Here is a 14,280-nt window from a genome sequence, read left to right as displayed (position 1 = left end):
TTCCTGAATCCACACTGTGCTTGGAAACCCCATGCAATGGCATATTCCAGTGTGGCGGACACAGGCGCTGGTGTCTCCACAGACGGCAACCCGCAAACCTGGGGGCCACCCCCAGGCAGTGCTGGCTTCTCCCTGGGGCACCACCCTCACGCTCCAAGACGCTCCCTCCACGGCAGGTTCTAGGAGGGTGATGCTGAGCTAGGGACACCTTTGGCCTCTGAAATCATTTGTACACAGTCCTGTGTGAGCCTCCGAAACAGTAATTCACTCTACTCCTCACTGTTTACTAGAGCTTCAATTACCGAATGTGCTTAGTAAATGTTGCGTATCAAAAGGATCCAAATGCTGCTTTCTAAAACGATATTAAAGTGAGACAGGAGCTAATGGTGAACGTGAGAAAAAGCAGGTGGCAAATTCATGAATTAGCCTCTCTTTATAGTACAATTTAAAAAAATTAAGTAGGCTATTTTGGCACTAAGAAAATGCTGTTTTGGGTCATAAGTTGGTTATGAACTGATCAACTCTGGGTTAGGGTGGGGAAGGGTCACCAGGTCTGGATTGTTTATTAAACAGTGAATGATGATGAGTCACTACAACCATTACGATCTTGCCACACATTGTTCCCATCACAATTGGCACTTATCTTACAGTATTGCGATTAATTTTCCATCGGCTGTCCTCCCAACTAGACTCAACTCTTGAGGTTGGGGCTTCTACCCCTAAGTGCTCAGAACAATTCCCAGCATGTAACTGGGGCTCAAGAAGTGTTTGTTGGATGGATAAATGAACCAATATGGAGTTGTTATTGGTCTCGTTCTGAGTGTTTGCATTCTTAGAAACAATTTCACAAGAGAAGGCTTTCAAAATCTTACGGTGTTGATTATCAGTAATGCTTTCTTCAGTGATGTAAAGCGGTCTTCAGTGTGTCTGAATAACTTTGTGATGATGTTTTCCTTGTGAGATTCATTTCTAGAGTTGATGCTATAACATGATTAGGAGAAAAGCAGGAATAAGATTATATTCTTGAACTTTGTTCTTTCTTAATGCAAGAAACGAGCACCCTCACCACAATACAATAGTGCTTTATTTGTGGGTGGCTCTTTATCCTGACAGTGTGCTGCATTTGTGGGGCTCATCTGAACCTAAGTTACTGTGAGCAGAGAGACGCCACGAATTGCAGGGCGAGCCTTGCTGGACCATCTCCTCTCCCCACGAGACCAACTAATCAGCCATCTTGCACACCTGTGGTTTTGGTCTCAAACAAGATCAGTAAAGGGACTGTGGACCAGTGCTGAGCCCTCAGTGGCTGGGAAGCTGGAAGCCCTCTCTCCTGTGTGGGCAGCACATTGCAGCTGTCTCATGCACATGATAACTGAGGGCACAAATTCTGTGTTTAGAACTGCAAGGACAGCAGCCTTCTCAGCTTCTCCCTTTCCATTGACAATGACCACGACTCTCTATACTGTCAGAGCCCCCTTTCCCTCTACGGCCTCTTTCATCCATGAGCTTGGGGCCCATCAGTGTACATGTGTGCTCTGAAGGCCATGACTAGCCCCTCTGGAGACCAAAACCAAGTTCAATGTGGACTTTGCTCAGAAAGGGAGACTGTCAGAATCTCATCACAATATACCATTGGGTGCTTCTCTTTCCTGATGTTCTACTAGACCATCGTACCTTTCCTGCGAAACAATGAATGACAGTCAGTTTACCTGTGAAACCATTCTCAGATTTGTTTGGGAGTTTTTGTTGCTGCATTTATACAGCCATCTGAGCTTCTTCTGTTAGTGCAGAAACAATAAGCCTATGCCTACCACCACTTTTCAGAAACATATGCTGGCTTCCTGAGTCTAAGTTCTTCACATGACTTGTTGGAACCTCGTTTTTCTACAGACCACCAGCACCGGCATGAACAGACGCTTTCTACAGCAGATTTTGTCCACCGGATATCCCTGACATACGGGCTGGAGAGCTCTTTGTTGTGAGGACCCACTGCAGTGTTGAGCAGTATGCCTGGCCTCTACCCACTAGATATCAGTGCAGGTTTGGATCTTAATCCTGAAAGATGCAATCCCAAATGCCATAATCCCAAATGTTGAAATCCCAAAAGATCAAAATCTCTAAATTCTAAAGCCCCTAATGCCTAAGATCGCAAAAATCACAATCCCAAAAGATTACAATCCCAAAAGCCAAATTCTAGGCAAGGGATTTGTGTGTTTTCAGTTGTACACAGCATAGTTGCATCATGTTAGGTGGAACTATGACCTTGCTATTGTTGTTATTTGGAAATTAAGTATGGTTTAAGGAGATGCCTATGGGTACCAAGCTGCAAAGAGTAGATTTGTGAACTTAATTTCAGGTGTCAACTTGACTGGATGAAGGCATACCTAGAAACCTGGTAAAGCACTGTGTTGGGTGTGCCTGCAAGGGTGTTTCTGGAGATTAGTGTGTGGGTCTCAGTGGGCAGGGAGGGTGCGGGGGGAAGATGTGCCCTCAGTGTTGGCGAGCACCATCCAATCAGCTGGGAGCCCAGAGAGAACACAGCTCTCTCTCTCTCTCAGAAATGGGACATTCTCTGCCGCGGCCTTGGACATTGGAAATTTGACTCCACAAAAGTGCATTATCACAATGTTGCCTTTGTGTGTGAGCATTGTATGTGTTACGTAAAAACACTGAAACTCGCCCAATATATGAAGAGATGTCATTTTGTTCACTGCGTTTTTAAAAGATAAAATTCTTCAAGATCTTGGCTCTTCGGACGACTGCACAGGCAGTGGTGACCCACGCGGATTTTGATTGATCTTGCAAAACACTTAGGTTGTCTGTCATGGTATACTGAATGACTGCAGTTATGAAACTGGGTGCATGCAATTACCCACCATAGTGATATGCATTTATATATTTCACTTTTTGACCTATTTCTTTAGGAATATGGTTCATGGTTAATCTGCTCATAAGTGTCACACCTATGTGATGGTCACTAGTATATCTGAGTGTTTATGCTTGAAAAATAGGTGTCATTATTGTCTATTTTTTGTGTAAAGTGGTCTCTGAAGTGTTCTATTGTGTTTTTATGTTTCTCAAGTAAGTCCCCTTTTAAAAATGTAAATAAATACCTTTAAAACAATTTTTTTTTTTTTTTTTGAGATGAAGTTTTGCTCTTGTTGCCCAGGCTGGAGTGCAATGGTGAGATCTTGGCTCATTGCAAACCTCTGCATCCCAGGTTCAAGCGATTCTCCTGCCTCAGTCTCCTGAGTAGCTGGGATTACAGGCATGCACCACCACACCCGGCTAATTTTGTATTTTAGTAGAGATGGGGTTTCTCCATGTTGGTCAGGCTGATCTCGAATTCCTGACCTCAGGTGATCCACCCACCTTGGCCTCCCAACATGCTGGGATTATAGGCATGAGCCACCATGCCAGCCTAAATAATTTTTAAATTATTTTTTCCAGAATTATATTTTCATGATTTTGATGTTCTGAGGCTTCAACCTTAAGGATGATGGCATTTGTGTCTTTTGGGGTTATGATCAGCTCCCATTAGTAGCTTCCCCACCCTCAGTGTGACAACCAAAAATATCCGTGACATTGCCAGATATCTCCTGGGAGGAAAAATAGTCCCCGTTTGAGAACCACTGTTTTAAAGTAAATAAAACTTTAAGTTTAATTCTGACAGCCCCTCTAGACAACGTGCTATCAGACAAGAAAATCATAAAGAAACAGAAGTAACTTCATGTAAGGGATGAACTCAGAGGCTGCAGCTCTGGAGCAGAGAGGGAGGCTCTGATTACCTGCAAGGCTGCTAACAGGGGCAGTTCATTAAATATTCATAAATCCCCGAGACAGGGACGGGACACACGAAATAGGAATTAACTCCATGGTATATTTTACTTTACAGTAGAGCACAGCACTTTCAATGAATGTGCCAATATTATAAAGCCTGTTTTTTTCTTAAAGATTCATATAGGGCAATGAATACAGGATACGCATCAACATAAAATACTTCTCAGAGCAAAAGGCTGAATTCTAACATTTCATATTATTAAACATCGTTAGAAACATTTTTGGGCCCCCACCACAATAGATGTGATATTGCAAATCTGAGGTTATAATAGATATTAAAATGAAAACAGAAATAATGACAGACAAACAATCTCCATGACCCCTGATATCTGGGCCACGCAGACAGTGGCTGGAAAACAAATGAACATATATTGTTCCTTTCCATGTAACACCTAACAAGTACACGTGTATATACAATGTTACAAGGATATGCTTAGAGCGGGGGGTAGTGCTTGCCATGGCGGCCTGTGTGCCTAGAACCTTTGTGGTCCACAGCTGCCTCCACCACACTCTGAGCAGGTGATCGAGTTAAGATTGTATCATCTTATGCTTCTCATCTAGAAATTGAAATAATAATCATACCAACCTTATAGTTTAAGGCAGCCTTAAATATGAAAAATTTGTAAACGGTAAATTACTGCATAAAAGTTGGCAATTATTCAATGGAGACTAATTGATTATTCAATCAATGCAAAAAAAGGAACACAGATATTCTCTGATCTTTTACATAATATAATATGTGTAACTAAAATTTGTTCCTTTTTTTTTTTTTTTTTACATACCTATTTCTTTTTGTCAGGGGACCTTTACTGGTAATTTCCAACCCCCGAGGCTCATGAAATAATGTTAGAAATTTCTTCCAGTTGATTTTAGTGGTGGCTTTAAGTCCAAATCTGTATTTAAAAATAAGAGCAAAAACATTACTTTAAACATTTTTTCTATAACACTGCATGGATTAGGTACTTAATGTTGAATTGAAAATGGCAGCAATGCATTTATACGAAGTTTCAAATCTAATGTAAACAAAATCACTTAGTAAAATAGTACTAGGAATTGATTTTTTTAAAGCAAGGAAAAATCAAACTGATATTAGATCTACATGTCTCTATATTGTTAATGGTAGCATACACTGAAGGAAGAATCTAAGGGATTTGATTAAAATAATAATGTCCATAAAATAATTCTTTCAAATTCATCATTTCAAGAGCCTCTATGTTGGGGCGGGGAGGACAATGGCTACCATGGGGTCCACCCTCCAATCCTGAGCCTCTGTGACTACGTTCTTGCCCCAGCAAAGGAACATGGTAGATATGATGGAGGGTAGATCTGGAGATGGAGCAACTCTTCTGGTTTATCCAGGTGGGCCCACTCTAATCCCATACATTCTTAAAATTGGAGAGCTTTTCCTAGCTGCAGCCATCAGAAGACGTGAGGACAGAAGGGCAGAGGTGTGAAGCTGGTGGCTTTGAAAGACAGAGGAAGGGGCTGTGAACCAACAAATGCAGGTGGCTTTTAGAAGCTGGAAAAAGCAAGAAATGAATTTGCCCCCAGATTCCCCAGAAGGAAAAAAGCCCCACTGATTCCTTGATTCTAGCCCAGTGAGACCCATGTTGGGCTTCAACCTATCAAACATGAAGATAATACGTGTTGTTATAAGCCACTAGGCTTGTGTACTTTGTTATGGCAGCAATAGAAAGTCAGTACAGATTTAAAGTCTTAGCAAGAATAATTAATTGGAAAATTGTTCAAAAACACATTTCCAAAGTAAATATGGTCCCATGACTCAGAGTCCAATAATTTCAGAGTTACAAGATGTCTGTGGGAGCAACCTGATGTGAGCATGGGTTTCAGAAAGACCAGAGTACCTGCCCCTGCACTCCCTACTGATGTGACCTCAGACACGCCGCTCACTGTGCTGATTCTGTATTCCTCTCATCTGGAACATGAGAATAACACCACCTACTGGGAGGGTTGTGATAAGGATTAAAGCTAACAGGTCAAAAAGCCTCGGTTACAGGCTGGAAAACCAGCAAGCGTCCCATCACATACACTGACCTGTGTCACATACACCTTCTGTGATTTACACACTAAACCATACCTATCCTTCCCTAACAGGATGGCAAAAAGTAGTGTGGGCAGAGTTCCTTAGATAATCAATATGAGATCTCAAAGTGGGCATGAAACAGACTGCCCTGTTTTGATTGCTAAAAATTAATGGCTGAGAGCAAACTGGTTAGACAAACAAATTCTTTGTCTATATCTGGGGTATTAAAAAATCCAGATAACAGAGGATAAAAGAGTGAATTTTGGGAGAAAATCTTTTGGTGTACTTGAGTCCCAATCCCAGCACAAAAGAGAGAGTGAAGGATGCCTACTCCTCACCTGAAGCCTTGTCAAAAGAGCTGGTTCCACTCAGGGAGCTTGACTCCTGTCCCCTGCAATTGCAGGTGGGACGTATTGGTGTCTGACTCCCAGCTAGAAACCTAGCAGGTGAGGGATGAGCTGGCTAGCCATTGGGAACAAAAAGTTTTGGCGGGTGGGGGCGGGTGGTTGGTTGGCTTGCTCTGTCAGAGTCATCAGGAAAGTAACTGCTGAGAGTTTCATGGGCATCAGACGTGGGCCACGTGAGGGAGAGTGGGCCACGTGAGGGAGAGCACGTGCATGCACAAACACACAGCGGCATCTTCGTCCTTGCCCAAGAAAGCCACCTGGAGAAATGAACACGCCTTAATAGAGAAGGCTTGCTTTCTCTCTTCCCAGATTCCCAGAGGCTGAGAAGGAAATAGGCAATCAGCGGGGCTAGAGATGCATCTGCCTTCATCAAATGTGAACTCCAAAACCCATCAACCAGCGCTCATGATGGCAAACACCTTGAACACTTGATCAGCCCCGAGAACACAGCTTCAAGCTCACAGCAGTGCCAGTCAAATGAGAACTTTCAGCCTCCCCTTTTGCTCCTCTCCTTCCTCTGTGCATTTCAACTCCTAGAGCATGCAGAAACTTAGTTTACAAAATGAGAAAGAAGAGAAGTGCAAAGTGGGGAAAGGGTGAAGCTGCCATCATGCCGCCTTTACTCGTGCCTGTAACAGGCCCTAACAGGGAGGAAATGCAATTCATGTTTGAATCAAGCTTACATTTTTGACGGCTGTGTGAGATTGGCAGTTGCATGACTAAACTGAGGCTCTTTCTACGATCCAGGACAAACCTGGAAGCAAGATCTGCTCATGTTTTTATCTAGGGGCAAAATAACTAATCCAATTGAGTAAATTTAAAGGGGCAGTGGGAAACAAAATTAAGTAGCTGTAAGATGACAGTCCATGAGTCTGCCTAGTTCAACTTAGGTTACAGATCCACTCAGCCAGATATCCATCCATTCATACATCCACATATATACCAAGCTTCACTTAAATTATTGCAATAATCTCCTAATGGGTCTTCTTGTGCCTACTCTTGACTTGCTCCAATATATTTCCATACTTCTACCAGCCTGACGTTTTAAAAATGCAAATCCAGCTGGGCGTGGTGGCTCTTGCCTGTAATCCCAGCACTTTGGGAGGCTGAGGCGAGAGGATCACGAGGTCAGGAGATCGAGACCATCCTGGCTGTCATGGTGAAACCCTGTCTCTACTAAAAATACAAAAAATTAGCCGGGCGTGGTAGGGGGCACCTGTGGTCCCAGAAACTTGGGAAGCTGAGGCAGGAGAATGGCGTGAACCCAGAAGGTAGAGTTTGCAGTGAGCTGAGATCCCGCCACTGCACTCCAGCCTGGGTGACAGAGCGAGACTCCATCTCAAAAAAATAATAATAATAAAATAAAAATAAATAATAAAAATGCAAATTCGGGCCGGGCGTGGTGGTTCACGCCTGTAATCCCAGCACTTTAGGAGGCCGAGGCGGGTGGATCATGAGGTCAGGAGATCAAGATCATTCTGGCTAACATGGTGAAACCCTGTCTCTACTAAAAATACAAAAAAAAATTAGCTGAACGTGGTGGCGGGCGCCTGTAGTCCCAGCTACTTGGGAGGCTGAGGCAGGAGAATGGCATGAACCCGGGAGGCAGAGCTTGCAGTGAGCCGAGATTGCGCCACTGCACTCCAGCCTGGGCAACAGAGGGAGACTCCGTCTAAAAAAAAAAAAACAAAATGCAAATCCGACCAGATTACTGTCTTGCTTAAAATCTTTCCATGACTTCCCACTGCTCTTAGGATAAAAATGGCACTACTGAAATATACAAGCCTGCATGGTGTGGCCCTGCTCACCTCCTTAGCCTCGCCCCATGGCATGCTCCCCGGGCTCTCTTAGCACCAGCCACATTGGTCTGTCTGCTCTTCCAAAGAGCTGTATTCTTCCCTGTCCTCGGTCCCTTCTGCTTGTTGCTTCCTTTGCCAACTGACATGTCGCCCATCATTACCTACTTCCCATACTTTCCTAGTTAATTCTACTCCTCTTTCAGGTCTCAATGCAGTCACTGTTTCCTCAAGGAAGCCTTCCCTGATTTCCACAGCCAGTGCTGTTTTCCCTATTAGACTCTCATTACACTATGTATCCTTCCATTATTGCACTTATTATTTAAATATTATTATTATTACAGCATCTAATACTTCTATAGCACTTTTGCTATGATTATGATTATGGCAGCTAATACTTGATAAATGGCTCTTTCTACTTCTGCTGCTAGCACTGGGGACATGATCATAAGAGAGATGGAGACTGATTAATTGATTTTGTTAGGCACACATGGCCACATGTAAACAAGTAGAACATGACTTTGGCTTCATGTACTACTATTCACATAAAAATTTCTTTTTTCATTTTTCTGACTCAAATTTGAGTCTTTCTTCACCAAAATTTGCCAATTACTTTGATATAGTTTGTCAATATTATATATGTTCATCTTAAATTTCAACAAATTGAAAATTAACTTTTTATAATGGAAACTGCAGCTGCTATGAAAAATAAAATCAGCCTCTATATATTATGTTTAGGAAATCACCTTGCTCTTTGGGGAAAATATCAAAGGAGATCTTCACTTACTATTACATACTAAAATAAATGTAAAAGAGATTAAAAAGTTAAATGTAAAAACTATAACTACAAAAAAAGTAGAAAAAAATCTAGGCATGTGCTTATCTGATACTTTAATAAGAATGAATTTTTAAGCAAAACTTAAAAAATCTCAAACTTACCTATTTAATTACATCAAAATATAAGATTTTTGTATACCATAAATACAAAACAAAATTTAAAAGCTGAACAACAGATTAACAAAATTATAAATATATACAATAAATTGTTAAAATTCTTAAAGCATAAAGTGCTTATACAAATTAATAAGAAAATACTAAAACTTGAATTCTTCCAATAATGGTACAATAAGATCCTACTGGCCCAACCTCCTCCAGATAATCACAATAAAATCTGGACATAATTATCAAAAGCAGCTATTTGAAAGTACTGTGATCAGAGCAGGCAAAGTCTTGTGGGGAATCCATGCTAAGAGGAGAACTGTGGGGGTGTGGTATTTTCAATGCTTTTAGCCTCAGATGAGGCACTGCAGTATGACGAGTGACCGGAACATCAGTTAAAAAAATAAATACATAAGTAGCCTTTATGGCCTGGAAAACGAGAAGACTAATCCTAGCCACAAGAGAGAAAGAATAAATCCTGGAAGAGAAACAGCCAGAGAGGGATCCTCAAATTCTATCTAACTCACCATAATTCTTACTGGCTGCTGAACCTCACCTGCTCAGAATATATACTCAAAATAGCTTAGCTAAACACAAAAGATCTGAACTGAGATCAGAGCTGCCACCCAAGAAACAGAGTATACAGTTTGAGTCCAACAAGATAATTGACTACTAAAATAACAGAAGGAACATTCATTAGAAAAAAATAACTGAATTTAGAGTCTCCACAATTTAGCATTCCAAATGTCCAGGATACACTACAAAAAATATAGCACACAAGAGCAACCAGAAAAAATGGAACTCATACTAAGGAGAAGTGAAAATCAACTGAGACAACCCAAATATAGGCATTAACATGCAGGATTTAAAAAGCAATGATTATAACTATCTTCAGTAAAATAAATAAAAATATGCCCACAATAAAGGACAGGACATCTCAGCAGAGAAATAGATACAATAAAAATAACTAAATGGAAATTCTAGAAAAGAAAAATATACTATCTGAAATAAAAAATTTACTGAATAGACTTAACAAAAGAATAGAGAAGATAGAAAAGAGTGAGTGAACTTAAATACAGATCAACTAAACCCAACCAGTATGAAGAATACAGAATACACATATATTTATCAAATGAACAGACTTAAAAACATGTTATGTAATACTCGATGGTCTGACATACATGTACGTGGAATCACAGAAGGAGAGGAGAGAGAATGGGACAGAAAAAAATATTTGAAGAAATAAAGGCCAAAATTTTCCCAAGTTTGATTAAAGATATACATTTACAGATATAAGATACACAACAAACATCAAGCATGATATACATGAAAAAGGCCATGTCTAGGTACAACATAGCTACAAAGCTGAAAGTCTAATTCAAAGGGTAAGTCTCGAATGCAACAAGAAAAAAGTGACTCATTAGATACAGGAAGATGCCAATTTAACAGATGACATTTCTTTCAAAACAACAGAAGTGGAAAGATGTGGAAAAATGTCATAAAGTGCGAAAAGAAAGCAAAAAGTCACTCGAAGAGTTTTCATCAAAGAGAACTTCCTTTAAAAATGAAGGAGAAATAAAGATATTTCTAAAGAAGATAAAACTAAGGGAATCCATCATTAGCACATCTATGTACCTCAATAAAGTAACTTCTTCAGGCTGAAGGAAGACGCTAGCAGATGAAGACCTGGACTCCTCGGAAAGGAATGAAAACAGTGTCAGAAATGGTAAATTTCAGAAAAAAAAAAAATACAAAAGTCTTTCTTCTTCCTAATCTCTTTATAGATATTTAAAGGAAAAAATAATAACACCATCTTATGAGATACGTAACACAGGTCAGTATCTAGTATTCATAGTAGTCCCACTTCATCCACAGTTCTGCCTTCCATGGTTTCAGCTACCCATAGTCAACCAAGGTCCAAAAATATTACATGGAAAGTTCCAGAAATAAACAATTCATAAGTTTTAAATTGTACGTCATTCTGAGTAGTGTGATGAAATCCCAGGGTTCTGCTCCATTCTGCCTGGGATGTGAATCATTCCTTTGTTTAGTGTGTCCACACTGTGTACGCCACACACCTGTTAGTCATTCAGTAACCGTCTGGGTTGTCAGGTTAACTGTTGTAATACTGCAGTGCTTGTGTTCAGGCAACCCTTGTTTACTTAATAATGACTCCAAAGCAAAGAGTAATGATGCTGGCAATTTGTACATGCCAAAGAAGCTGTAAAGTGCTTCCTTTAAGGGAAAAGGTGAAAGTTCTTGACCTAATAAGAAAGAAAAAAACCTTGTATGCCAAGAGTAGTGATACTGGCAATTTGTATATGCCAAAGAGGCTGTAAAGTGCTTCCTTTAAGGGTAAAAGTGAAAGTTCTTGGCCTACTAAGAAAGAAAAAATGTTGTATGCTGAGGTTATATTCAACAGTAAGAATGAATCTTCCTTCCATAAAATTATGAAGGAGAAATAAGAAATTCATGCTAATTTAGTGGTCACACCTCAAACCGCAAAAGTTATGACACAGTATGTGGTAAGTGTTTAGTTAAAAAAAGGCATTAAGGCCAGGTGCGGTGGCTCACGCCTATAATCCCAACACTTTGGGAGGCCGAGATGGGCGGATCATGAGGTCAGGAAATCGAGACCATCCTGGCTAACACGGTGAAACCCCGTCTCTACTAAAAAGTACAAAAAAAACACTAGCCGGGCGAGGTGGCAGGCGCCTGTAGTCCCAGCTACTCGGGAGGCTGAGGCAGGAGAATGGCGTAAACCCAGGAGGCGGAGCTTGCAGTGAGCTGAGATCGTGCCACTGCACTCCAACCTGGGCGACAGAGCAAGACTCTGTCTCAAAAAAAAAAAAAAAAAAAAAAAAAAAAAAAAAAAAAAAAAAAAAAAAAAAATTATGCAAAGAAGTATAGCTAAAAAGACTATAAGAAAATTAAAAAGGAATTCTAAAAAATATTCAAATAATCTAAAAAGAAGGCAAGAGAAAATGAACAAATAATCAAACAGAAACAAAACAAAAATAGGGGGCAAGGGGATAAAAGGGAGACTCAAACCCAAACGTATCAATAATTAACTACTAAAGGAGTAAATATTTTATTAAAAGGTAGAGATTATCAGAATAGATTTCTTTATAAAACAAGATCTAAATTTATGCAGTCACAAGAGAGACACATTGAATGTAAAGACCCAGATAGGTTGAAAGTAAAAGGACGCTACCTGGAGCCATGTGATCAAGGTCAGCATCAACAGTGACAAGTCATATTGACTCTATGTACCTTCAATATGCTGTGATAAGAATGCCACTTTACTTCAGTGGTTTTTTTCCCTAGAACACACTACTGCAGTCTAATCAGCCAAATCCCAACTGAGGAACATTCTTTAAAATATTTAACCAGTAATCCTCAAAACTTACAAGGTCATCAAAAAACAAAGAAATCTTAAGTAACTGTCATACTCAAGAGAACACTAAGGACACATGATGATTACTAAGTGCTATGGGGCATCCTAGATGATATCCTGGAATAGAAAATAAAAATCAGGGGAAAACTGAGGAAGTATAAATCAATTATAGACGTTAATAATAATGTATCAATATTAGTTCATTAATTTTGAAAAAGGTACCATACTAATGAAAGATAAATAATAGGAAAACTGGGGTGGAGTATACTGAAATTCTCTGTACTGTCTTTACAATAGTTCTTTACACGTAAAACTGTCCTAAAATAAAAAAGTTATTTTAAAAAAGGATAATGAAGGAATATTATAAATAGCATTATGCCAATACATTTGACAATTAAGATGAAACAGATAACTCAAATACTGGATCAACACACAGGATTTTAAAAGCAATGATTATAACTATCCTCAATGAAATGAATAAAAATATGTGGGCACACAATAAACCAAAAGAAAGGAAATCTCAGTAGAGAAAATGGACACAATAAAAACAACTAAATGGAAATTCTAGAAGACAAAAATATACTATCTGAAATAAAAAATTTACTGAATAGGCTTAACAAAAGAATGGAGAGGACAGAGAAAAGAGTGAGTGAATTAAATATAGATCAACTGAACCCAACCAATATGAATTTAAGAATATAGAATATACATATATTTATAAAATGAATAGACGTAAAAACATGTTATTTAATACTAGATGGTCTGCTATATATGTACTTGGAGTCACAGAAAGAGAGGAGAGAAAGAATGGGAAAAACTTTTGTTGAAAAACACAAATTACCGAAATGAACCAAGAAGAAAGAGAAAACTCAAATAATTCTATATTAACTCTCTCAATTTATGATTTAAAATATTCCCCAAAACTAACTCCAGGCATAAATGGCTTCTCAGGTGAATTCTATCAAACATTTAAAGAATATAAATAATGCCAGGCACAAAGCAGAGTTTGGGAAGGAAACATTTCCCAGCACGTGTCAGTGTTACTCTGATCTCAAACTCAGACAAAGATTTTATAAGAAAGGGCAATGTTAGACAAACATCACTCATTTAAAAAGATGAAAAAAATTCTTAATTTAACAAATAGACTCAAGTAATATATGAAAAGGATAATAATATGTTATCACTAAGTGAGGTTTACTCCCAGGATGCAAGGTTGGCTTAACATTTGAAAATCAAGCAATGTAATTTACCATGTTAATAGAATAATGGAGAAAAACTACATGCTCATTAGAACAGACACAGAAAAACCACTTGACAGAATTCAACATACTTGATTAACACTTTCAGCAAACAAGTAATAGAAAATTCCTTAAAATAATAAAGGACATCAACAACAGCAACAACAAAAAAAATCCATGGCTAATATCACACTCAATGGTGTAAAATGGAATGCTTTCTACCTAAGATCAGGAATAAAGCAGGAACGTCTAATATCACCATTTCCATTCAACATTATACTTAATACTCTAGCCAATCCTGGCCAGTAAAACTGCCTAGATAGTAAAATTGTCATAGCCAGTAAAATAAGGCTAGAAAACCAAATAAGAGGTATACAGATGGGGAAGAAAGATGCAAGCTTGCTTTTATTTTTAGATGACTGACTGTATTTAGAAAATACTATGAAATCTACAATAAGAGGACTAGAACTAATTAACCAGTGAGTTTAATAAAGTCATGATATTCAAAGTCAATATGCAAACATCCATTGTATTTCTGATTAATAGCCATAAATAGTTGGAAAGTGAAATTTTTTAAAATTCCATGTACAGTTGCATCAAAAAATAAAAACACTTAAGA

General features: G+C 39.0%; 1 protein-coding gene across 5 annotated transcripts in view; it reads right to left on the bottom strand.

The window, feature by feature from the left end:
- The window catches only part of EFCAB6 (EF-hand calcium binding domain 6), a 315,225-nt gene that overhangs the window by 169,751 nt on the left and 131,194 nt on the right, over positions 1–14,280 (bottom strand). For all 5 annotated transcript variants that reach the window (XM_007976025.3, XM_038007346.2, XM_073006632.1 and 2 more), the window contains 2 exons: positions 4,623–4,733; positions 873–981 (listed from right to left, as the gene is read on the bottom strand). In XM_007976025.3, the coding sequence (XP_007974216.3) occupies positions 873–981; positions 4,623–4,733 (220 nt within the window). The remainder of the gene's footprint in view (positions 1–872; positions 982–4,622; positions 4,734–14,280) is intronic.

This window comes from Chlorocebus sabaeus, chromosome 19, assembly GCF_047675955.1.
Source record: "Chlorocebus sabaeus isolate Y175 chromosome 19, mChlSab1.0.hap1, whole genome shotgun sequence".
NCBI lineage: Eukaryota > Metazoa > Chordata > Mammalia > Primates > Cercopithecidae > Chlorocebus > Chlorocebus sabaeus.
This window is presented reverse-complemented; position numbering and strand designations above follow the sequence as displayed.